Here is a 23,532-nt window from a genome sequence, read left to right as displayed (position 1 = left end):
GCCTGTGATCTCTGTCAAATACATTAAAAACTGCAGCCAAACCAACAACAAATGCTATTTTCATAAAAGAAATTGTCAGATTTTTTGGTTAGCAAAAACAATAATTTAAATCTTCCCTTAAAAGAAAAGTGCTAAGGTATAATGCAGAATTTTGAAAAGTGGTGAATACCTGTTATTGGATATTTAACCAGTATTTTTTTTGTTTTAAAGATTTTATTTATCCATCTGACAGATAGAGATCACAAGCAGGCAGAGAGGCAGGCAGAGAGAGAGAGAGAGAGAGAGAGAGAGAGAAGGAAGCAGGCTTCCTGCTAAGCAGAGAGCCCAATGTGGGGCTCGATCCTAGGACTGTGGGGTTATGACCTGAGCTGAAGGCAGAGTCTTTAACCCACTGAGCCACCCAGGTGCCCCTAACCAATATTGTTTTAGTCATTTCCATGATACATACATATCCTAGGGATGCAATTATAAAAAAGTATACTTTACATACCATCAACAGTATCCAAATTTGTTCCATTGTACTCTTGTCAGCATGGAGCATCTTAAAAAAAGGCTCCAAGTTTAGGAGGAGTTTGAAAGACACTAGCCTACTTAAATAGTATGTTCCCACCTTATTTAACAGTCCCCTAGAATTAAAGGTACCAGGGCAATACAACCTTGGTTCTGAAATGTGAGCAAGTTCTGGAAAGGGGCACCACCACCTGGACTTACACATAACTGCAGGACTCCTGGAAGTGACACTCTAAATCCTTTTCTCTCTGGGCCCAAAACACTGGTCAGGATGATCCCAAATGAACATCTAGCGAGACACTGTACAAGAATAATCAGAACAGGTTTAGGTTAGAAGGGAGTTGAGACCACAGAATTATTTTCACCAACCTCCATACTCTTTAGTAAATCTTCCTACAGGCATTACATTTGTTGTTACCATCTCGGATCAGCCACACACAGGAGTGAGCCTGTTTACAGAGTACAGCCAGGCTCTGCCACAGGCTGAAGTAACTCTTCCATAAGGAAGGAAATAAGTGATTTGCAGAATCCAGTTGGAGCATGTATGCTCTCTCCCCTTTGCCACTGTCCCTCAGCAAAAACAACTTACAAAAAAGAAAATGGCCAAATCATCCTAGTAAATGTTTTCTGATGTTTAGTACGAGCCAACAGGTATGTCACTTGAAAAATTACACATTTTAAGGAAATTTCCAACTAATCCGGTGAGTACCATCTATTTGCAGCTAGGTTTAAGCTAAGGGTCCTATGGCCAACTAAGGACTTAACAAACTAAAATTAAGACAAGACAAAAATATACACAAAGACAATTATTTAAGACCTTTATTAACGGGTGCTTGCCGTTTGTTGACTTTTTTGAAAAAATCAAGTTGTAAACTTTTATTACAAATTAAAAATGAGGTTCTTAAAAATCTCAACTTGACCAGATATGAAACAATTTAAAAACCTTTAAAGGTGTATTGAGAAAAACCAGGCTTTTTTTTTTTTTTTCTTAAAAAACACGTTTGTCATTACCAAAAAGAGACGTCTTTAGGTAAAAATAATAAAAACCCCATGCTGCATAGATAATGCAGATAGTTCTATTTATCTGGTCAATGGGCAAAAAGCAAGCACTTAAGGTCTTCAGCTCCAATCTTTTGTTCATTTCTTATTGCTGGAATTTCATCTTCATTTCTTCGTGTTGGATGACTAAACTGTAAAACAAAAACAAAACAAAAAATTAAATTCAAGATTATCTTGCACAATTGACTACAATGTTCTTTTAGTATACACGAAATTGCTCCAGATTACATTAGCTAAGTAGGGAAGGCATTCACAAATCTATTTCTTTATCCCAAGACACTGATCCAACAGGGGTGAACAATGCTCTGTGACAAGAAAGGCTACTGTCAGTTCTGCATGATCTTTTGTCACCCAGAATATAATAGAAGGGAAAAAAACAAAAGTATCACTGGCTAGAAATGACAATTCCAGAGCCAAACAGAGACAATTACATGCTTCTCAGAAACAAGTAAAAAACTGAATGTAAAGTAATCCCTTAACTTTAGACCTGATATGTCAAACCTGCCACTTTCCCCAAAGAGACTATACTGCTCATCACCACGCAGGTTATTCTAGTAAGCTATCCCACCTCTTTTTAAAAATAAACACAGCATAATCATCATACTTCTTAGGGTAGTTATATAGCAAGACGTAACTCAGCTTACTACTGAATCACAGATTCCATTCAGAACAGTTGATAAAGGCTCTAATACTCAAGATTTAGATAGGCCAAGTATGGCTCTGATACTTGCCATTACCCAAACTGGATACTTAGGTAATTTGAAAAGGACTATGGCTGAAAGACATCCTAAAGAACACTGGCTCATCTTACCTGATGAACCGGGATTTTTCTCTTGCATGAATGACCACCACCCATGACTGCTCAGAGGCCAAAAGGCCTCCTATGCCTACTTACCCGGATGATGGTAGAGATGGTAAGCCGGCATTTACTCAGCCCCGCCCTGCTCAGCCTCGGGAGCGGACGAATTCTCAGCTGGTGGATCGGCTGCTTTTGTCTCTTTGCCATCTTGTGGTTTAGGGTTTTCTGGGCGTCTGCGTCGGTAATTGAAGTTGCGGCGGTACCGACGTTGAGGTGGCTGCTGACCCTGGGTCTCATCTCCTTGATTTTCCTTATCTTCCTCGTTGCCATCTTCTCTAGGTTGTCTTTGGCGAGGAGGACCCCTGGAATGAACATTGTGCAAAGTTGCAATGATAAAACCTTCATTCTTTAACCCACCCACCGGTGTTCTCACTGGGTCAAGTCAACTAAATATCACATCTGGCCTGTTTACCAAAAAACCAAAAAGCACAAACTTGCTTCCCATTTTACAAACTGGATGGGATGTCTGTGCAAGGATTTGAAGTGTAAATTAGAGGATGTGTATTTAAAACCGGTTTTAACGGACTAGCAAACTTACAGTATATAACCTATTACAAAATTCATCATGAAATGACTGGAAGTGGTATAACACCAGACACTATGATGTCATTTTAAAGGGGCTCCATGATAGCCAGGTTTGGAACCAAGTGCTACTAATAATCCTTTACAGATAGATGAGCACTTGCTAAAAAAAGCAGGATATCAAAAAGAAAAGATGCTCTATATACATCAAAACATACAGCAACCATCAGTCATTAAGGAAATGCAATTCAAAACAAAGAGGCCACTTAACACCCTCCCAAGATGGCCACAATCAAAAGATCAGAAAGGCACCAGCGCCAGTAAGGATGTGGAGAAATTGGAGGCCTCATATATGTTGCTGGTGGGAATATAATCACAGTACAGCAGCTTTTGGAAAACAGCCTGGCAATTCCTCAAAATGTTAAGAGTCACTCACTATATGACCCAGCAATTACACTCACAGGTCTATATACCCATAAAGTATCCATTTCGTGATTACCAGTAACAAAAATATACAAGCATTCCCAAGTGCCCATTAGCTGACTAATGAAGATCTTCAACAAAACAGCACATCCATGTGGTGGACCCTGACTTATCCATGAAAACGTAGACTGGTAGCAGCCAGGGGCTTGGGGTATAGGGAAATGAGAGACTGTTAATGGACACAAGGGTATTTTTCTGGCTGGGGGTGGGGGGGGAAGGAGTGAAAAAGTCTGTAATTAGAAAAAGTGTGGTAATTGTTGCATAACTGTGAATATTAAAACCCAGAGGTGTACACTTAGAAAAAAGTTCAAATTTACATTCTAGCAATATTATATTTAATAGCCTGAAATTAAAGATATCAGGACCAAAAAAGTATCGTATCAAGATTTCTAACACCAAGGAAAAGATTAGAATTGCTTTTGCTGGTGACTATAAATGTCAGAAAGCGGTTTTCTTGGCCTTTCCTCCATCCATAATCACAGCACCCCAGAAACATCAAGATTGTAGCGGGGTTTTTTTTTTTTTTAAAAAGAAGATTTTATTTATTTATTTGACAGAGATCACAACTAGGCAGAGAGAGAGAGAGAGAGAGAGGAGCAGAGAGCCCAACGAGGGACTTGATCCCAGGACCCTGAGATCATGACCTGAGCTGAAGGCAGAGGCTTAACAACTGAGCCACTCAGGCGCCCCTGTAAGTGTGTGTTTTATACCTACTGGTCACCATGGGCTCCAACTAATTCCTCTCCCCTTTTCCTGAGACCCTTTTCCCTAGTTTTGGAACCTCATAGACAGTCTTTGGCAAAACTGCCAGCTCTCCCCTGAAGCCTTCACATGCAGCTGCTTTATCCAATCACTTTAGCTTCTAAGTCAATTTTCCCCATTTCTTTCCAAAACTCTGAGCTTTTCAAATCTTATGTTAGGCTATGTTCCATTTACTATGCTTTTCCTGTTTTAGTTATTCTGACAACCCCAAATAACCTGGGCATTTAAACTCTACCTCCTATCCAGCTGTTTCCTATCTGGGTTCTCCCAATTTTAAGGACTTCACTCTCCAAACACTCCTTTTCCTGTTCTCCTAAGTTTAATTCCTTCTTGTTCTCCCATTATTTATTTCCATTAGGATTTATAATCCAGCATTCCTATCACTTACTCTATCTCCCATTCTTCCTTAATATTTTTCTCCCTTCCTACCCAATTATAAAGCCCACCATTAATTATGACCAATTAGGATCTACATTTGGATCAATAAATGCTGGACTAATTCAACTCTGCTCAATCTGAGCCTGCTGCTCAAAAATGGCTGCAAAATACAAGCATGCTGGGTGGACCCTGTAACCATTACTCTATTATTTGATTTTCCCTCGTTTCTCTTCTAGAGATAACTTCACATTCTTTGTCCAAAACTCACCATACCTCTTACCTCTGTCTCTGACTCCACTAGCACTCCAGTGCCCACTTGCTTTGGCTCCTTACACACAAAACACCCAGGTCTTAGCAAAGGGTCCACCACTCACTTATGGACAAAATCCTATCCTATCTACAGGCAATTCTAAGCAGCTGCTTTCTACAAACCATCTTCTGCTGCCATTTCCCAGGCTAAGAATATGCCCAATTTCTCAAACAAAAATACTTTCTTAACACCACTCCTTCCTTATACTTTGTAATCAACACTACCAACTTGTCTATCCATTCAAATGAGACCAGTATGTCTAATTTAAAAGGCAAACAACAAAACTGAAGCACTCAACAACAAAAACTCACATGCTACCTTTTAAAGAAGACATCAATGAAGCTAGGCAAAAAATTTAAGCAGCTTTATAGTGTAACAAAAAGGCAAACTTTCTGCCATTGGTACCCATGGATGTAATGTATAGACTGCCATGAGAGCCCACTTTAGACCAATTCTAAAAACAATGAACACTGTAAAAAACGATACTGTTATATTATTTGCAATGTTTTAACAAGGTATCTCTGTCTAGGTTTAAAACTAGTTTGAATAATAGTTCAGTTCAGGATCAACAAAGCTTATCAGTCAGCATCAAAATAATCTTCCCCACTCAACAGGGAAAACCCACTGCTCTCCAACATCAAGCACAAGGCTAACACAATCTCCTGGTGGAGATTTTAATGAAGCAGAGCTAGAACTCCAGGCCATTTTCATGAAATAAAAACTCAGGACACAACACACATCTCTAGAAATAAGAAAAGAATAAATTATGGACACTAGCTACTGCAAAACTCTCAATGCACATATACTGATATGTAGTGCAACCTCAGCTGGGTTCCTAGTTCCTAAAGCGTCAGTGCTCCACCTTCCTTGAAGTATTTTAAACCTGGGTATGGGTCTGTGTATGTGGGTGTGTCCCCCTGTCTGGAAACCTCTCCTACAGAGTCACAATGTATACAATCTATATTGTATTATGAATAATTTTACAGTAAGGAATTTCTTCAAACTTATTTGGGTATGTACAGTTAAAGCTGTTACATAAGTGATCAGTTAAGAATTATTACTGTATTGCCTTAACTATCCAACCCATTAGTTTTAAGGATCACATGTGGAGACTCAATGCTTTAACAAAAGACCCTTAAAAGAAACAGCTGTTAACACCATTCTATCCACCCACTGGGACAGACTGGGTACACCGATTGCCTCAAATATATCATGTGTTTATACACTAAACACATCTGGCTCATGGAACTCTTCTCCAGTTACTATGTACTTTATTGGAGTGATTTCATTTTGCAACTTCAGGGTCACAAAAAACCTAAACTGATAAGTGATTAATGGAAAAGTATGCCATCTCAGAGGTAACACTGTGGAGTCTTCATTCGTGATTAAGGTGTAGTTCACATACTACTAATGCTTTAAAGGCAATGCTTACCTTTACCTTTCTCCCTCCCCATGAAGTAGGTCTTAAACATACAACACAGGTTGAACTATTCTCTTACCTGTTCAAGGACAGAAAAACTGAAATTCCATAACCTCATTTCAGGGGGGGGGAGGGAACCCACAACTGAATATAAAGTAGACCTCATCTACACAAGCTGTTTTTAACCAGTGCGAGTAAAGAACACATTCTCAAAGATAACTGACTTCGGGTTCACCTCTTTGGCATCTGACAAAAGAAAATGTTAAGTGTTAACAAATAAGATGACTCCAAAAGACTGCAGGAGAAGGTGGATGCTGCTGAGTCCTAACATATGCTTGAGAAATTTAATACAAACCATACCTGCGGAATCGTGGTCTATAACCCCGATACATATTCTGTCTCACTGGTCTACCTTGTTCTCCTGCACCCTGGTTGTCAGCACCCTGAAAAGACAATCAAGCTGACTGAAACAGTAACAGAGTAAAAACCCAATCAGACAAATCCAAAGTCTGCATACAGGAGTTTAAAATAAATAAATCAATCATCTAGTAATTATAATTATAAATTAATCTACTAGAAATTTAAAAAATGCTTCCCATTAAGATTAATTACTCCAACATAAGGGAGACACCCAGAAAATGCTTAAAATGCAGTCTTGTGTAAAGTTATCACATGCTGTTTCTTTTACTTTTTGGTGAAAACTGAACACTTACTTCCATCACTTCTCCCTGCACAGGAGGGTTGGAATACTGTGGTCGACGCCCATAGGGTCTCCTCATGTAGTAAGGTGGGAACCGTCGCCTGCGGTAGGGCCGGCGCTGTTGGGCCTGGCCTTCGGGAGCACTTTCCGATCCCTCGTTCTTTTCCCCACTCTCACTATTCTGGTAATTTTGCTGGTAATTGCGTGGAGGACCCCTGCGACGTGGATAGCGTCTATAATGGTTACGGTCTGCTGCATATTTACTGCCTTGCACTGGAACTCCACCAGGGCCTGTCACATTTGCTGCCTCCGCACCCTACAAAAGCCATCATATATTGACAGTGACAACAGAATTAAGTACACTTACCAAAATTTACACAAAACAAATAAAAAAGGGTCTATGTGGCCGGGGGTGCATAGAAATGATTAAACATCAGCTCCTCACTGTTCTGAAGAGATTGCCCTCTAACTGCAGCACATTAGGCTTGATGCACCTGTGTTCATGTGGTCACCTGACCCAGCCATCCACATTAGAGCCACCATCCTAACGGATGAGATCTCCAAAATATTTCCATACTGAAGTCAAACCTTTACACAAAAAGCATCCTCACCTTTTCTCCTTCAACAACATCAAACTCCACAGTCTCTCCATCTCCTACACTGCGAAGGTACTTCCTGGGGTTATTCTTCTTTATGGCAGTCTAGTAATATCACATTCCAAAAATAGATTAACAGGGGAGAATAATGTGCTTTTTCATTCAAAAATGTACCAGAGTCAATATTATTTTAGCTTGGATATACACTTAAAATTAGCTTTAAATAAGACCAAACCGTCAATAAATTTAGGAAAACAGGGACCAATGCTACCCCCAACCTCAACCAAAATGCTCTAATCTTACAAGGCCCCAGCATTTTACCACTATTTCCAAACTAAAACAAGTAATTTAACACTCAAGACACAACAATATGTATTTTTTTTTAAATGCCTTTTGCAAAAGCATCATATGTAGCTTTATACAAAATGAGGATATCCATCTATCCCCCAAAGACTGCACTTAATAGTAGAAGCTAGCCCCACACAGGGCCAGTTTAGATGACAGGCGAGTTTAGTTTTGCATGCTTCAAAGTTGACCAAACCAACTTTGTCCCTGTGTTAACCATATCAAACTCAATTACAAATGTCAACCAAAATCCCTTCCAACTGGTCTGTGATAATACTTCAATGGAAATGCAATTCACATGTATTGACCATGCGCCACTCTTTACATTATCTGACCACATGGGATATATAGTCAGTTATTACCTCCTCAGCATACAATAAATCTCACATTGTTACTTGTTCTCTAGACTGCTACAACTAAGTAAAAAGGGAAGAATAACCCCTCACATTTGAGTTTAATACAGTAAAGTTCCTTCATGCATTACCTAATCAATCTCATTTTGACAAATGTGAGGTATTATTACTCCGTTTTTACAAATAAACAGGCTTTTAAAGGTTAGGTGACTTGCCCAAGGTCACACAGCTTAAGTGGCACAGTATGGACTTTTCTAAATCCAGGTCTTGGGACTCCAAATCCCATGTTCGTTCTACTACATCACAGCGGTATTCATTACAGGATCACTCATGCATTTCCATTCCATAGGAGGCAGGACAACCAACAAAGCTGAAGCCAATTAAGCTAAGTTGCCCAGAACTGCAGTCTCCTTGATACACTAAGACCTGAGCATCCAAAGTCCCAAGAAACAACTAAACGTTGAACCACTTCCAAAATAAAGAGGAAAGCATATTGGTGACACCTGTGGGTCAGTACCAAGTGGGTGACATGCGTTCAGCCAAATAATTGATCTCATCTGTCATCTAAACTGTCACGAAGTTTTCATACCTTCCATATATAGCCAACTCTCAATTACCTGCAGTCATAGGGGATAGCAGAAGTATGGATAATTACAATTGCAAAGCTTACTTTGGTCAGCAACTCCAGAACACCCCCAATCTCCCCAAACCCTTTTGTGCTGCTGACAAGTAACAAGACTGACCAGCCTTGCTGTCTCTTGTTCCTAAATGTGCATATTCCTTTGAATATGCAGAAGTAAGGAACACAAAGGAGTTGGCATTCAATTTTATAAATCATTTGTTTTAAAAGTAACACCAAGCAGTCCTTTTTTTTTTTTTAAAGTTCATTTAAAAAAAAAAGTAATCTATATACCCAATATGGGGCTTAAATCCATGACCCCGAGATCAGGGGTCTCACACTCTTCCTACTGAGCCAGCCAGGTGCCCATATGTTTACAATTAAAATGTTTCCAAAACTACATAGTTGACCCTGAGATTTTCGATAAGGTTTTGGACATACTAGAAATTGATCTGGCTCCCTTGATTGCCACTGAATGCTGTACCTCAGAAAGCAACAAAGCACCAACTTCAGATAGCCCTTCCTAAAAAAAACATGCTGCCAATCCAAGCTCACACCTGCCTGAGAAACAGTGTGAGTGTGAAAACTGTATCTTTTGGTGTCTGAATAGAAAGTAAAAAAAGTGGTTAAAAAGTTCTTAGGATTGATTTTCAATACACAGTAACAATATTTCAACAGTCTTGGCGAAAAAACTGCAGTGCACACATACACAGCTGTGTTCTTCCTACCGGTGTACACCTGTGAGGAGCCCATGAGATACTGAAGTTTGAGATATTAGTGTTTACTTGGCAGTGGCTTACTTTAATAAAAGTAATGCTTAATGATCACTTTCCAAAATATTTTTCTTAAATGTACTTGTGAAAGTTCAGCATATGGCACCTAATCCCATTAGTTTTTTCTCTTAAAACACCAAAGCCAATGTAAATAATTTTAATACATAATTACCAACTTTGTCACAATTTTCCAAGCCAACCAAAATTCTCAAAGACAATTGCCATCCAAAGTGCTTTAGAATAAACAGAAGGACCTAGGCTAACTTTGTTGGTGTTATAGTGTTCATTCCAAATTGACAGGTTTTGCAGTTTAGTCCTATTTTCCCCATGATCACTGTGATTTGTCCTTATGACAGAGGTTAAAACGTGACAGTGTTTGAAAACAACCCCACCAAAGTTTCTGTGTATTTATAGCAAAATCAGTTCAAGTTTAGGTTAATGGAGAGATTTTTTTCTTCCTTTGAAATTGGGTTTCAAAAATTTAGTCTGAGTTGAGCACCTTTCCTCATTTAAAAAAGCTACAGCTATTAACAAAATACCCATCTGAAACACCTATTTTAATTAAGTAAACAGCCAATATAATGTTTCAACGTATACATCTAAGCATGCTCCCACTCTTCCTGTGGGAGCTAAATTGTTTGGTGGTTGGATATAATAACCTTTTTGCAAGGAACAGTAGTTGAGAGAATATCCACCCCTTTCTCTCTTCTCACAACTCTTAAAACTAGGACTGGAAACATTCACACGAGCACTCACCTGGTGTACAAATACATCTTCCTTGGTGTCATTCCTGCAAGACAGAACCAAGTTAAACAAGTCATAAATGAAATACATTTCATGTTGCCAAAGGTTAAGAATAACCACGGTTCTTTGTGCATTCCCCCCTCTTTTCCCAGAGACTTTCTGCCTGCCAACAAACCCCCAAAAAATTTAAAGCAGAAACCTAATTTTTGTTTGTTTCTTTTTTTTTTTTTTTGAGACTAAGCAGTTGCCAACAGTTGTGACCTCACTATCTGCAGAAGGATTAAAAAAAGTCTAAGTGTGACCTACTAAGCCATTAAGGCTATTAAGAGGGTTTAAGCGACTAGCAACTATCACTCCTTATTATCCTACCAAATATTAACAACTTTCTAGCATACACCACTCTTAACTCCATTCCTGTGGCAACAAGCACTGTACTGGAGAACTAAGGTGGCGAGGACGAATGAGACAACTTCCTACAAGCACACACAACCCCTTCACTTCGTATCAGACACCATTTCACAGCAATCATTAAATATCTGGTCAAACTGCTAAAGAAATATGGTTGAAATATCTCCTTTAGGACTTTAAAAGTAGTGTTAAAGGAGGGAACATGTGCCTTAAGTCTTAAAGAAGTTTACTGGAAAATGAGAAAGACGTTCCAGAGGTAGACAGAAAAGAAGTCAAGGATCTGGGTAAAGCAGCAACTAACAAATTCAATGCAAGCGGAGTCCAAACTGGCTGGAGCATGAGGAATATGGCTGTGGGTGGGGGAGGGTAAAGAATAGGGGCTAAACAATATGTAGGTAGGGGAGGCACCAAAGGCCTCTGAGTAGATGAATATGGCATAGCATCATCAGATGTTAAAATTTAGTGGCTACTAGGGAAATTTCATATACAAAAGGAGCCCAATTAGTTCTAAAGAATAGCCTAGAAGCCCAGACAAGGTCTGATGGAAGCCTAAATTATGGGGCTTATGTGTGAGAGAATGTATTTGAGGATCTCTCTCTTGTGGTAAAAATGGGGAAAACCATATGGATACATGGATTTAGGAAGTGAGGGGGAAATGGGAGAACGAACTTATTTTAGCTGGGACACTAGGATTAAGATTATATTATATAAGCAAAAACCACAGGAGAAACCATTTTTCAGACCTTTACTGACCTCCCAAACCCTCTTCATTTTGTCCAGTAGGTCAGAAAGAGAATGGGCTCAATAAGAGTTCTTTAATGACAAAAGGAGCAAAGGTTGCAATGAACTAGACTGACTGGCTTACTGACTGTTGGCTCCTTGTTGAACTGTGGAGGAAGAAATGCACCAAAGAACCCACACAGCTTGGACTATCGTAACAGGAGGACATTTCACTTATGGAACAGAATTTTAAGCTACTCAAGGCAACTAATTAAAAACTGACCTTTACAAGCTAGTTAAATACTAGAAAACCCACGGAATAAATGGTTGCCACAATGCTTGTCAAATAGGTCTACAGGCATCCCACAAAGTTCCATAGCCATCACTATTAAGTTCTCATCTCCAACACTGGGACTGAATTCCAAACCCTGGGGCCCTAAGGAGAAGTGCAATCTTCTCCTGGTTGGTGAGTAGGAGATAGGAAAGTAGGTGAGTCTGGTGAGTAGGAAAAGTAGGCTAAGTCTAGAACAGGAACTTTCAACAGGGGCAGTGTTGACCACCATCGGCCATTTAATTGTTCCAAAGACGGGCACAATTTGCCATAACTGGGGTGAAGGGTATCAGGCTTGCTGGAGGACGAGGTAAAGAATTACTTGGTATCCTAGTGGACTTTCATGTAAGTACATTTATTATAACTTGGGTTTTGAATCTAGTATTTTACAGTTTTAATATACATTAAATTTACTAAAAATGCAACTTCCATAGAAATTTTCATTTAATGATAATGCCACTTTTTATCTGGGTAGCCAACACATAATTTAACAGTTGGTCTCTGTGGTAGCACTATTCATGTATTCTGATATAGTTGCAAATAGCTATGTACATTTAGAATACGCTATACAATTAAAAAATGGGCGCCTGGATGGCTCAGTCAGATGTGCATCTGCTTTCAGCTAAGGTCATGATCCTGGGGTCCTGGGATGGAGTTCCACATCAGGCTCCCCCATCAGTGGAAAGCCTACTTCTCCCTTTCCGTCTGCCTGCCACTTTCCCCTGCTTCTGATCTGACTCTGTCAAATAAATAAAACCTTAAAAGGCAAGTAGTTATCTACAGATTTTACTTCAAGGTGGTAATAAAAGGAATTAGAAAATTTATGAACAACTCATCTAGTAATTAGAGCAGTCTTTTTTTCTTTTTAAGATTATTATTTATTTGAGAGAGTGCGAGAACACAAATAGGTGGAGAGGTAGAAGCAGGCTCCTTGCCAAGCAGGAAGCCTGATGTGGGGCTCCAACCCAGGACCCTGGGATCACAACCTGAGCCCAAGGAAGATGCCCAACTGAGTCACCCACGCCCCCCTAGAACAATCTTCTTAAGAACAGTACAAGGGAGTGCCTGGGTGGCTCAGTGGGTTAAGCCTCTGCCTTCCGCTCAAGTCATGATCTCAGGGTCCTGGGATGGAGCCCGGCATCAGGCTCTCTGCTCAGCAGGGAGCCTACTTCCTCCTCTCTCTCTCTACCTGCCTCTCTGCCTACTTGTGATCTCTGTCAAATAAATAAATAAAATCTTAAAAAAAGCAAAAAAACAAATAAAACAGTACAAGGTAGGCAAGACACACAATGCATCCTCTGAAAGACAGCTGAAGGAAGTTGTTTTGCAGGTATAAAGACATGTAGAAACCAAGAAAAGGTTCACTCTTATGTGCCAGACAACAGCACTCACTCACTCTGCTGACAATAAACCCTATATATATGGCCAAAGCATACACGGATTTTAGAAGAAAATTTGACAATTCAGAAAAATGCAGTTTTAGCCTAGATAGAACACTATAGTTCGGATGCATTAGATCTATCTAGTTACAACTTTAGTGACTATGCAGAAATTCAAGGTAACTACCAAAAGAAAACCCAATTTTTAGTACTCATTCCACTCTTAATAGCTGTGCAACCTTGGACAGCTATCTCATCTGCAAAATGGGAAAAATTAGATACAACAGCTTACCTTCCTGAGGACTTAAGTTCCAGGTATTGTTCCAAATGTCTTAACTATACATACCATTCAATTCTCACATTCCTGAGGTAGACACTATCATTAACCCATTCTACAAATTAGGAAAATGAAGTGTGAGTTCATCTGCTCAGTGGTAAAATTTGACTCTACGGACCCTGATCTTTACTATGTTAAGAACTCAAAAAGGACCAGTTTGGAAATCTTTACATTTTTAGCTCCATAGGCAGCTTACAGCATGATGGTCTATTTTTTAGAGGATAACAATAAATAACAAGCACCTCTACATTCTCACCTGCTATTCCGTTAGACCAAGGTTCTGCTATGTATCTCCTCCCCCAAATGTAACCACCACTTTGGGCTCATAAGCCATATAAAAACAGTCGCTGAGTGGTAGTTTGTGGTGTACTGTAGTGATACTGGAGCAAGATACATGCTCGCGGCTACTAGAAATCTCACAGAAGAGGAAAAAGCAGTAATTAAAATAAGCTGACCAGGGCATAGAGTGGCTAAGTTGGTTAAATATCTGTCTTCACCTTAGGTCATTATCCCAGGGTCCTAAGATTGAGTCCCATGTGGGGCTTTCTGCCCACTGGGGAGTCTGCTTCTCCCTTCCCTCTGTGTAGTCTCTCAAACAAAATCTTTAAAAGAAAAAACAAAACAAACAAACAAAAAAACCTTTAAATACAACCAACACCAGCCATTATTAATGTAATAAGAAGAGAGACGCCTGGGTGGCTAAGTGGGTTAAGCCTCGGCCTTTGGCTCAGGTCATGATCTCAGGGTCCTGGGATTGAGCCCCACATCAGGCTCTCTGCTCAGTGGGGAGCCTGTTTCCTCCTCTTTCTCTCTGCCTACTTGTGATCTCTGTCAAATAAATAAATAAAATCTTTAAAAGGCAGGCAGGCATTCCTATCTTCTGTGGTATATGCTGAGAACCAAGAGACATCCTTCTAACTTTACCTTACTTTGCTGAGGGTGGAAAATTATGGACAGGGCAGACCAGTACAGTAATCAGCTAGCTCACTAGGGGTGTCTGGGGTGGCACAGTCGGTTGGTTATGTGTCCAATTCCTGGTTCTGGCTTAGGTTGTGATCTCAGGGTCATGAGATGCAGTCCCCTGTTGGGCTCTGTGCTTAGCAAGAAGTCTGCTTAGGATTCTCTCTCCCTTCTCCCTGTCCCCCTCCCCTCCAAAAACAAATAAATCTTAAAAAGCAGCTAACTAACTGGGGCACCTGAATGGCTCAGTGGGTTAAGCCGCTGCCTTTGGCTCAGGTCATGATCTCAGGGTCCTGGGATCATGACCTCATCGGGATCTCTGCTCAGCAGGGAGCCTGCTTCCCTCTCACTCTCTCTGCCTGCCTCTCTGCCTACTTGTGATCTCTGTCAAATAAATAAATAAATAAAATCTTAAAAAAAAAAAAAAAAAAGGCAGAAAAAAAGCAGCTAACTAACTAGGCACTGTGCTAAGCACCAGTAATAAAAGTTAACACATGGCCTATCTTCAAGTATTTCAACCTAGAAGGCCACCACCTTTGATCCAACGCAGCAGCTGAATTACCCAATACTGTTTTCCATATCATAGTATGTTAAGTCTTACTGATCAGAGAGGAGGAAAAGGGAAGAAGAGCAGGCAGTGTACATATAGAGCAGTGTGGTCCAGCTTTCCTTACTATAAACACTGGAGCCAAGGTTCGAATCCTGGCTCTCTGATTTGGGGCAAGTTGCCTTGTTCAGACAATGGGGTAAAATAACACTTACCTAAAGACCATACTATAATCAAACCCAAGCCCATCCGTACTGCTGCCAGTTGAGACATTATTTTACTGGCAGCCCAGTGCCTAGTACTGCTGTCCGAAAGAAATAAAAAATGCAAGCTCAATACAGGTTTGCCCTGTTATCTGAAAGTTCACTTGATGCCACTTCACTTTCATGAAAGGACTCACAGGAATGCAGTACTTTGGGACAGCATGCAGAAATCTGTATCTATGTTTATTTTCCAGTAGCCACAATAAAAAAAGTAAAAGCAGGTAAAATTAGTTTTACCACTTAAACATATATAAAAATCAATATAAAAAACTGAAGTATTTTACATTTCTTTTTTCATACTGGGCCTTCATAATCTGCTCTATATTTTACACCTCTGAAAAGTAGGTTCACAAACGCAAGCTGTTCATAAGAAAGTGGCTCAAAACAAACACTAAATTGGGTATCAGTTTAAAATTCAAGTTTAAAAAAAAAATTCTGTTTCTCAGATGCAAGAACCACATTTTCCTACAAGTCTAATGGTTACTGTACTGGACAGCACAGGCCGACAATATCCCAAAAGTGTTACTCCATACAGCACAGTCCTCCTGCACTCAGGTGTACGCTTTTTGCTGGATTCTACTACTCCTCTTCTTGTTGTTAAGTGCATTATTTGCACTGAAAATTTTTCATAAACACTCTTCCTCTCAGGTTTTCTCACCTGACTAGTAATATTGTCCTTATTCAGCAAATGAGGCCACAGTATGGACTTCAAGGAAAAGGGAATCACAGATAGCGAGAGGCTGAAGAAAAAAAGGGGTTACTATTTTAAGTTTGGAAAATGCTAAAGAAAAAAGAAATTCTGCTGGGATTTACAAATAGAAGTCTCTTAAAAGCTCCCAATGTAGCACAATGAAGGTAAAAACATGCAGCCAGCACTAAACTGTTACACTACTAAATTTATACAGATTAAAAAGGGTCTCAAAATGTCCTAGAATTTTAGGAAATCTTTTGTGAAACCACAGCATTGTGTTAAATGAAACCTAACATATAAGCTCATCTACCCATAACTAAATACTTTTATCCTATTATCTTGTTGCAGAATACCACACCAAGCCCTTTCAACAGCTTAAATTGCCCAAGTGCACAAATTATTAACTCTAAGTCATAAAAACCTCTAGGATTTAGCATCCATATATGCTCCGTAACCCAAAGCATCTGGACACCAATTTCCAACTTCTGCAGATGGCCATAAGATAATAAATCCTACCTCTCTTTTTATTGGTTTTCTATTAAACACTTCTTATGGGCCAGCAGGCCCACTATTTTGTATCATTTTGCCTCAGTGAGCTGGATTGTAAATGTTTCCAAGGGCTAAGACTGAAGGGTGGAAAATCCAGCAACAACAGTCCCAATACTTGGTAAACAGAAGTAAGCTCATTCTCTACTCTAGATTTCAAGATGGAAAAGCTTTTATCTATCAGTAACTTGGTGAATAAGGATGACTTCTGGCCAGCTTAAAATCAGTAGTTAACACAACCAGCACACAAATCAATCCTGAAGTGCCTTATATAGAAGTCACCTTCTGAAGAGCCTCAGCTCTGAGATTAAAACAAAAACACCCCCTACCCAAAACGATACACCATGATTTGGGGACTACTTAAGTATCATTTTTTTTATGCTTCCACCCACCCATCCTTCCTTAACAGCACCCACCAAGTCTTCCCTAGTGCCACAGCATGTAGTCAATTATGTTACAAATTACCCACACCTTCTATGATATAGATATACCCTTACCATTTGTCATCAAATTCAGTCTGATTTTAACAGTCCAGGAGACTTGGTAATCACTCTCCCACAGGTCTACAAGTTTTTAGAACAAAGAACCAGGGAGTAAATATTTTAGGCCATGTCAGTCATATAGTCTTATTTAAACAACCCTTAAAGATTCACAAGTAATACAAGGGTCAAAGGCTCTCTCCTTTAATTCCTCCACTGCATCCTAGTATTAGCTATATTAAGGAAATCCTTTTTAATTGTAAAGCCAATCCGCACTAAACTCTGTTACAGCACTACCTAACTGCACATAACAGGCAGTGCAAAAAAGCAAATTTTTTCAAATCTGGGAAACTAAGCCAGCACACAGAGGAGCTCCAGTGACTGCTAGGTCTCATTTAGGCATAATCTTTTGATGGCTAAGAATAGCCAACCTAAGAAATAATCTGTAACTGCGGACACCAGCCAAATTGAAGAGAACCAGGGCCAATTTTCAGGAACAGTGTTAATAGCTGTTAGTGAACAAACTCCAAAGGCAGAAAATGAGAGTTCAAATCCTAGCCCTACTACTTTCCATGCTTCACAGGCAAGTTACTCAACTTCTCTGTGCCTCAGAATACTGACTCCTCAAGTATTTTGAGATTAAATGGCTTAGTTCATGTAAAGCATTTATAGTAATGTCTGGTGTAAGTGCTTGAAAAACAGTAGCCACTTTTCTGTGTGTCACCACTGTGTGAAGGAAGTCACCTTCATCAGTCGTATACACAGGGAATCCCCAAAAGAGAGACTAAACCTAACAGCCATGACTTAAGTATTTTTCCTGAAGATAGCTAAACCCTTCCTTGGCTTAGTTTATTATACCTTTTCCTAGAATAATAAACTCAAATGTACAGAGGCCAGGCAGGAAGGGAAGTCAATACAGGAGAAAACCAAACCTGACATATTGTGGTAAAGAGAATGTACACCCCATTTAAAGGTGTCAATAATACTCATGGCCAGCCCATCTTATTTACATGGGACTTCAGGTCCCAAAGCTAAAACTCAGATCTTAGAAAGATAGTAATCTGATTATTTTGGAGATTATCTCCCCAATTTTAAGTATCACCAACTCATTCCAGTTCTTTCCCAGAGACTGTGTTATCCAAACAGAACATCTTAAGGTAGATTCAGCTAGTAGGCCACCAATTTATGTCCTCTTACCTACTGGATTCTCTCTGTTCCGAATTCCTTGCCCACCCCCAAACTCTGGAATGATTGATTAAGCATTTTTAAGTACTTTGGAGAACAGAGAAGTATTCCTATTGTGGTCACTATGAAAGACGCACATCCCAATGAAAAACTTTTAAAACTGTTACTGATTCATGTCAACTTTTCAAATTTCATGAGCATGGATTAATCCTCAACAACAGGAAGCAAAAGACAAAATTGGGTTTCCAGATTTAAAAAGCAGAGAACCAAACCCTGAAACCACTGACCCCTGCAGCATCTATCTAATGACACCTTCAACAGTTTTTTTTTTTTTTTTAATTTTATTTATTTATCAGAGAGAGAGAGGGGGAGAGAGCAAGCACAGGCAGACAGAATGGCAGGCAGAGGGAGAAGCAGGCTCCCTGCTGAGCAAGGAGCCCGATGTGGGACTCGATCCCAGGACGCTGGGATCATGACCTGAGCCGAAGGCAGCTGCTTAACCAACTGAGCCACCCAGGCGTCCCACCTTCAACAGTTTTGAGTGAAGCTTTTCATAATATGAAATGGGGACAGGAGGTTAATAAATGCCTCTAATCACGTAATCCAACCACTGTTTCCAAGACACAGCATACTTAAGGACTAACCATAAATTTTTCAGAATTCTTACAGCATGTTTCTGCTTCCTCCCAAAACCCGACCAAGAGCCAAGTCAAGTCCCTACATACCTAACCAACCTGGAAACTGGTACCAAACTATAGTTTTTTAAGACCTGTATTTTCCCTTAATCAAGGCAAACCTCTACTAGACTTAATTGCTGTCACATTTTACAGTGACTCTAAAGTCTTAGAATCACTACAATAACCAATTTAGAAACACAAAGCACATTTAAACCAGTTAACTTGACAAAATAGCTGAGGTTAGGACAGTCCAAAGGATGATCAAAAGTCTATCTATATTTAATGTGCCCTGAAGGACCACCAACAGGATTGATTCCAAGTTGGAAAGGAGATATTCAAGGAGTGGCATCTCATAAAATAATTTAGAGTACATGTTTTATATTGGATTATCAACTGTTCATTTCAGAAATCATAACCTCTGTCTCTTTAACAAAAAAATGCAGGAAAACATAAGGCACATGGTACAACATCTAAAGCACACACAAACTACAATCTAACCACGGAAAAGGCTGCAAATTACAGTCCCTTCTAATGTGTACATGAGCATTACATTAGGTAAAGGGTTTATGGCAGTGTTTCAAGGATGGCCCACCAAACATAATCACCTGGAATTCTTGTTAAAAATGTACCCCAGACCCAAAGAATCCAGGCTGGAAAGAAAGAACTGAGGAATTTGTATTTTTTAACAAACTCCACGAACAATAAGCCCACTTTAATTTGGAAACTATTGGTTTAAGGGTTAGCACGGTAAGAAGAGTCAGAGTAAGAGGGGAAATACAAACTGAAATCCTAACATTGAGAGATCAACTAAGTAGTAGTCAAATATAAGGAGCCATGCATTCCCTTCCTTCATCACTAGTAACCCATTACTAAAAAACTGATGAAAAATGTAGCCTTGGCCTGTCACAAAAGCAGTGTTAAGAGTAGAAATTCCCAAAGATTTTGGAAGAAACATAACTGTTTCCTCACAACTGCAACTTTGGAAAACATGCCATCAAACGCTTAAAATCTCTTCTGCTTTGAACATTTCGACAATACTTTAGGGTTGAGTAATGAAAGGTTTTTCACCAGCCAATTAGGTCTATCTTTAAGCTTGATCTTGCCCACTTGGGTTTCTTGCAGTAGCGTCCATTTCACACGCATGCAGTATTATTTCTTACTCTTAGATCTTCTTTAAAACACCTGGTTGTTTAATGCCTTCTAGATTAAGGATGTAATAAAATGCTGAGATGACACTATCCTACCTGTAAGGCTAATATGCTATGAGCACACACGATGCTCTACATCCATATGCAACTGCACTAGTAGCCTTGCTTGGCAGCCATCTTGAAAATGATGCCCGGCTCACAAGGGAGACCATGAAGAGTACAGTATGTAAAACTGCACATTACCGTCACTATTGCTACAAACGAGTCTGAAGATTAATCCTAAAGATGGAGCCCCAAGAGTATGAGAAATAAAAACTGAGAAAGGAAAAGAGGCTGTTTTTTTCAGATGCTACTACAGGAACATAACAGAAACTACTGTAGTCCTAAAGTGAAATTTATCCAAAGCATTCAAGACAACACACACTGAAAACATTAAACAAAGACCATATAAACTTAACAGTCAAGATGACAAATCTTGCACTGTCAAATCTTGTTACCTCCAAAGGTTAAGGCATTAGAAATAACCTATATCTACCAATCAGTGCTCACATCACGTTCTTTACTATCAATTTCATAAAGTTATAAAAGGGTTGACAAGAATAAACATAGTTAAGAGAATTACACTAGACCTCAGTTTCCTCAATTTGCTCTGTTAAGAGTTGGCTCACTCACTGCACTTGCCTTTTAAATTGCTCCTCACCTAAGAAGCCTCTGAAACGGATTTTAAATTAATATTTAGCTGTAAAACAAAGACCATGTCTAAATTCCTAATCTCTTCAATCTTCGAGGAAAACAGACTCACTGCCAAGAAGTAACAAGCTACACATGCTTACACCCTTCCTCGTCCACACACAGCCTAACCACGGAGCACAGCATGCAAAAGGTAGGACGGAGACTACGATGGCGGTCATCTCACCTGTTGATGAAACCATATCCGTTTCTTACATTGAACCATTTTACTGTTCCCAAAACCTTCGTTGCTGGAGGGAAAAAAAACACAAAAACACAAAAACCCCACGATTACCAGACGTCCTTTCTTAGACCCGCCACGCTTGGGCACCCGGCCCCGCACGCGCTCCGCCGAGGCCCGCGACCACCTGACAGTCTTTCTCCTCCGAGGCCGCGCGCTGGCCCCACAGCACACGTGGGTGGGCTCGGAGCGGCGGGAGGCCCGCGGGCAGGCCCGGGGCGCGGAGCCGGCGGGCGGGCGCGGCTGCGGGGCGGAGAGCACGTGAGGGAAGGGGAAGCGCCCGGCCCACTCGGGCCTGCGTAGGCGGCGCGCCGCGCCCTCAGGGTACACGCGGAAGGGAGCGGGCTGAGAGGACGGAACAACGGCGTGCGGGCCCGAGCGCACGCGGCCGCCGGGGAGGGGAGCGACCCCGCCGTACACGCGGTCGGCGGCGCGCGGCCGCCCGGGGGGAGGGGCGCGCGACCGCGCGGGGTCCGCAGGGGGCGCGGGAGGCGACGCGCGCGCGCGCCAGCCGGGCACGCGGACCGGGGCGGGCCGGCGTCCGCGAGGGCGCGAGTGGCGGTGGGGGGGGTTGGGGGAGGGGCGGCCGCGCGCCGCCGAGTCGGTCCCCGCCGGCCGCGCGCCCGCCGGCTCGCCACGCTTCGGGTAACGGTTCCGCCGCCGGACTTCCCTACGGCCCCACCCCCGTCCCCGTCCAGCCCTCACCGATGACCTTCTTGTCCCCGCCGGCAGGCGCCGCCGATGTGAGGCCGCCCGGGCCGCCGCTCCCTGCGCCGCTGCCCGTGGTGCCGGGCTTGGTGTCGGCAGCGCTGAGGGCGGGGGCGGCGGGGGGGGCGGCGGGCGGCTGCTGGGTCTCGGCCTCGCTGCTCATGGTTGCGGTGATGGTGACTGGGGCCGGCTGCGGCAGCTACGGCTCCTCCCGGGGTGTGATGGTAACTAGGCCGGCGGCGGCGGTGGGGCTGCTCAGGGCTCTCTGGGGTCCGCTCTCCGCTCCCGCTACCGATCGAACTAGCGAGAATGGCGGGACGGGCGGGATAAGCCCTGCGATTGACCCGCCCCAAGCATCGTTCACTGGCCAGCACTGCTGTCAATCTCGCCACCTGACCCCAACTCTTGGACCCTATTGGCTAATACTTTATCACTCCTCCACTCTCATTGGCTCTTAGGCGGCTAATTCGGCCGACCTACAACCGTTCCTGCCTCCGCCGCCGCCATAGAGACCGGAACTAGAATTAGAGTAGAGTCACCACGAGAACCATAGAGTACCCGAGAGGACGGGCAGAGTGAACGTGACTTTCACGAGGCTGCAACGCGGGCGGGAGGGCCCCCAGTCCAGGGTTAGATCCTGGCCGAAGGAAGGGGACCGTCAAACGCCTGACCGGATTACCTGGTCTGACCCCGGGGCTTGGAAGGGAACCGGACGACACCTAGCCTCGTGTCGAGGGAAGGCCTTCCTCTCTCCCTCTGCTTTAAACGTGGTCCTTGTGACCTCAGACCGTCACTGCAGATAGAACCGTATTTTCTACAATGGTCATGTACTCTCCGTACAGCGAGGGTGTCTAGAACTGACTTAAACGTATGCATTCAAAGAGCGTCCGTTTTGGCGGCGGAGCAGTCACCTTGGAGGGACCACGCCGTCCGTCAGACCGCCCCTGATCAGCATATTTAGGGGAGGGCGGTGGTGTACGCCACCGGGACCTGCTTTCTGAACCTTCTTACCAGGCATAGAACCGTCTTGTTAAGTATCCACGTCTTTCTCTGGCCACAAATCAGATTTAATTTCAGTTCACGTTTATTGAGCAAGCTGGGCATTTTCCTTGCGCTTTATCCGTACAACAGCCATGTGAAATAGGGGTTACAATCCTGATCTCACAAACGATTTATAACTGAGGCTGCCACCTGATGTACCCCAAGTCCTTCACTTTCATTCGTTCTTCAGTAAGTGTCTGCTGTCGACTGGGATGCACTAGTTCGAGACTCAGTTTCTGCCTAAATTCAGTCTAGGGATGAAGGCAGAAATTTAAATACCCCAAACTCCAAACACTCCAGCTTTGCAAAAGCACAAAGCATTTGGGGAGTGGAGGTGGGAAGAAGGTGGAGTGCTGCTGACTCCAGGCACTAGGTTTATGCAAAAGCCTAAAGGCAAGAAGACAGAGCGCTAATAGAAGTAAAGTAGTTAAGACTAGAATGAAGATCTCCGGTTATAGAGGTAGGCAGGTTCATATTAGGAACATTTTATTTGAAATTATCCTAAGGGCAACCGTGAGAAGGGTAATTTTCGAACTGGAAGTAGGGAGTGGCAAGATTTTTTTTTTTTTTTTTTAATAATGGCTAGAGTGGAGAAGGGGTTGTAGAGGGACAAAATCGAAGTTGGGAGACAGTAGGCCAGTGCAGTATCATCTACGCTGTCCATTCCACCTCCTAAAGGCTCCCCTGAATCAGTCCTAAAAATCTCTAA

The 23,532-nt window shown here is 41.8% G+C and overlaps 1 protein-coding gene across 2 annotated transcripts; it reads right to left on the bottom strand.

The window, feature by feature from the left end:
* Nucleotides 1-1,315: 1,315 nt before the first annotated feature.
* Nucleotides 1,316-22,097, bottom strand: YBX1 (Y-box binding protein 1). 2 transcript variants are annotated; one of them, XM_045064335.1, is made up of 8 exons: nt 21,780-22,097; nt 21,021-21,084; nt 10,446-10,479; nt 7,615-7,704; nt 7,017-7,319; nt 6,664-6,746; nt 2,465-2,730; nt 1,316-1,700 (listed from the first exon to the last, which is right to left on the bottom strand). In XM_045064335.1, the coding sequence occupies exons 1-7, from the start codon at nt 21,943-21,945 to the stop codon at nt 2,496-2,498; spliced, it is 975 nt and encodes a 324-aa protein (XP_044920270.1). In that variant the 5' UTR covers nt 21,946-22,097; the 3' UTR covers nt 1,316-1,700; nt 2,465-2,495. The 2 variants fall into 2 exon arrangements, with proteins under 2 accessions (XP_044920270.1, XP_044920271.1); XM_045064336.1 differs by lacking the exon at nt 7,615-7,704.
* Between the last annotated feature and the right edge of the window lie 1,435 nt (nt 22,098-23,532).

This window comes from Mustela putorius, unplaced genomic scaffold (genome assembly GCF_011764305.1).
Source record: "Mustela putorius furo isolate JIRA1106 unplaced genomic scaffold, ASM1176430v1.1 tig00003853_pilon_pilon_pilon, whole genome shotgun sequence".
In the NCBI taxonomy this organism is placed as follows: Eukaryota; Metazoa; Chordata; class Mammalia; order Carnivora; family Mustelidae; genus Mustela; species Mustela putorius.
Note: the sequence above shows the minus strand (reverse complement) of the source record. Positions and strands in the feature narration are given on the sequence as shown.

What these genes read in the sequence shown, in the direction of transcription:
- YBX1 (XM_045064335.1), bottom strand. Translation starts at nt 21,945, where the DNA reads ATGAGCAGCGAGGCCGAGACCCAGCAGCCGCCCGCCGCCCCCCCCGCC. An exon ending in AAGATGTATTTGTACACCAG is followed by an intron (nt 7,705 to 10,445) that starts GTGAGTGCTCGT and finishes TGATATTACTAG; the next exon opens with ACTGCCATAAAGAAGAATAA. An exon ending in ATGTTGTTGAAGGAGAAAAG is followed by an intron (nt 7,320 to 7,614) that starts GTGAGGATGCTT and finishes TGGCTTTTGTAG; the next exon opens with GGTGCGGAGGCAGCAAATGT.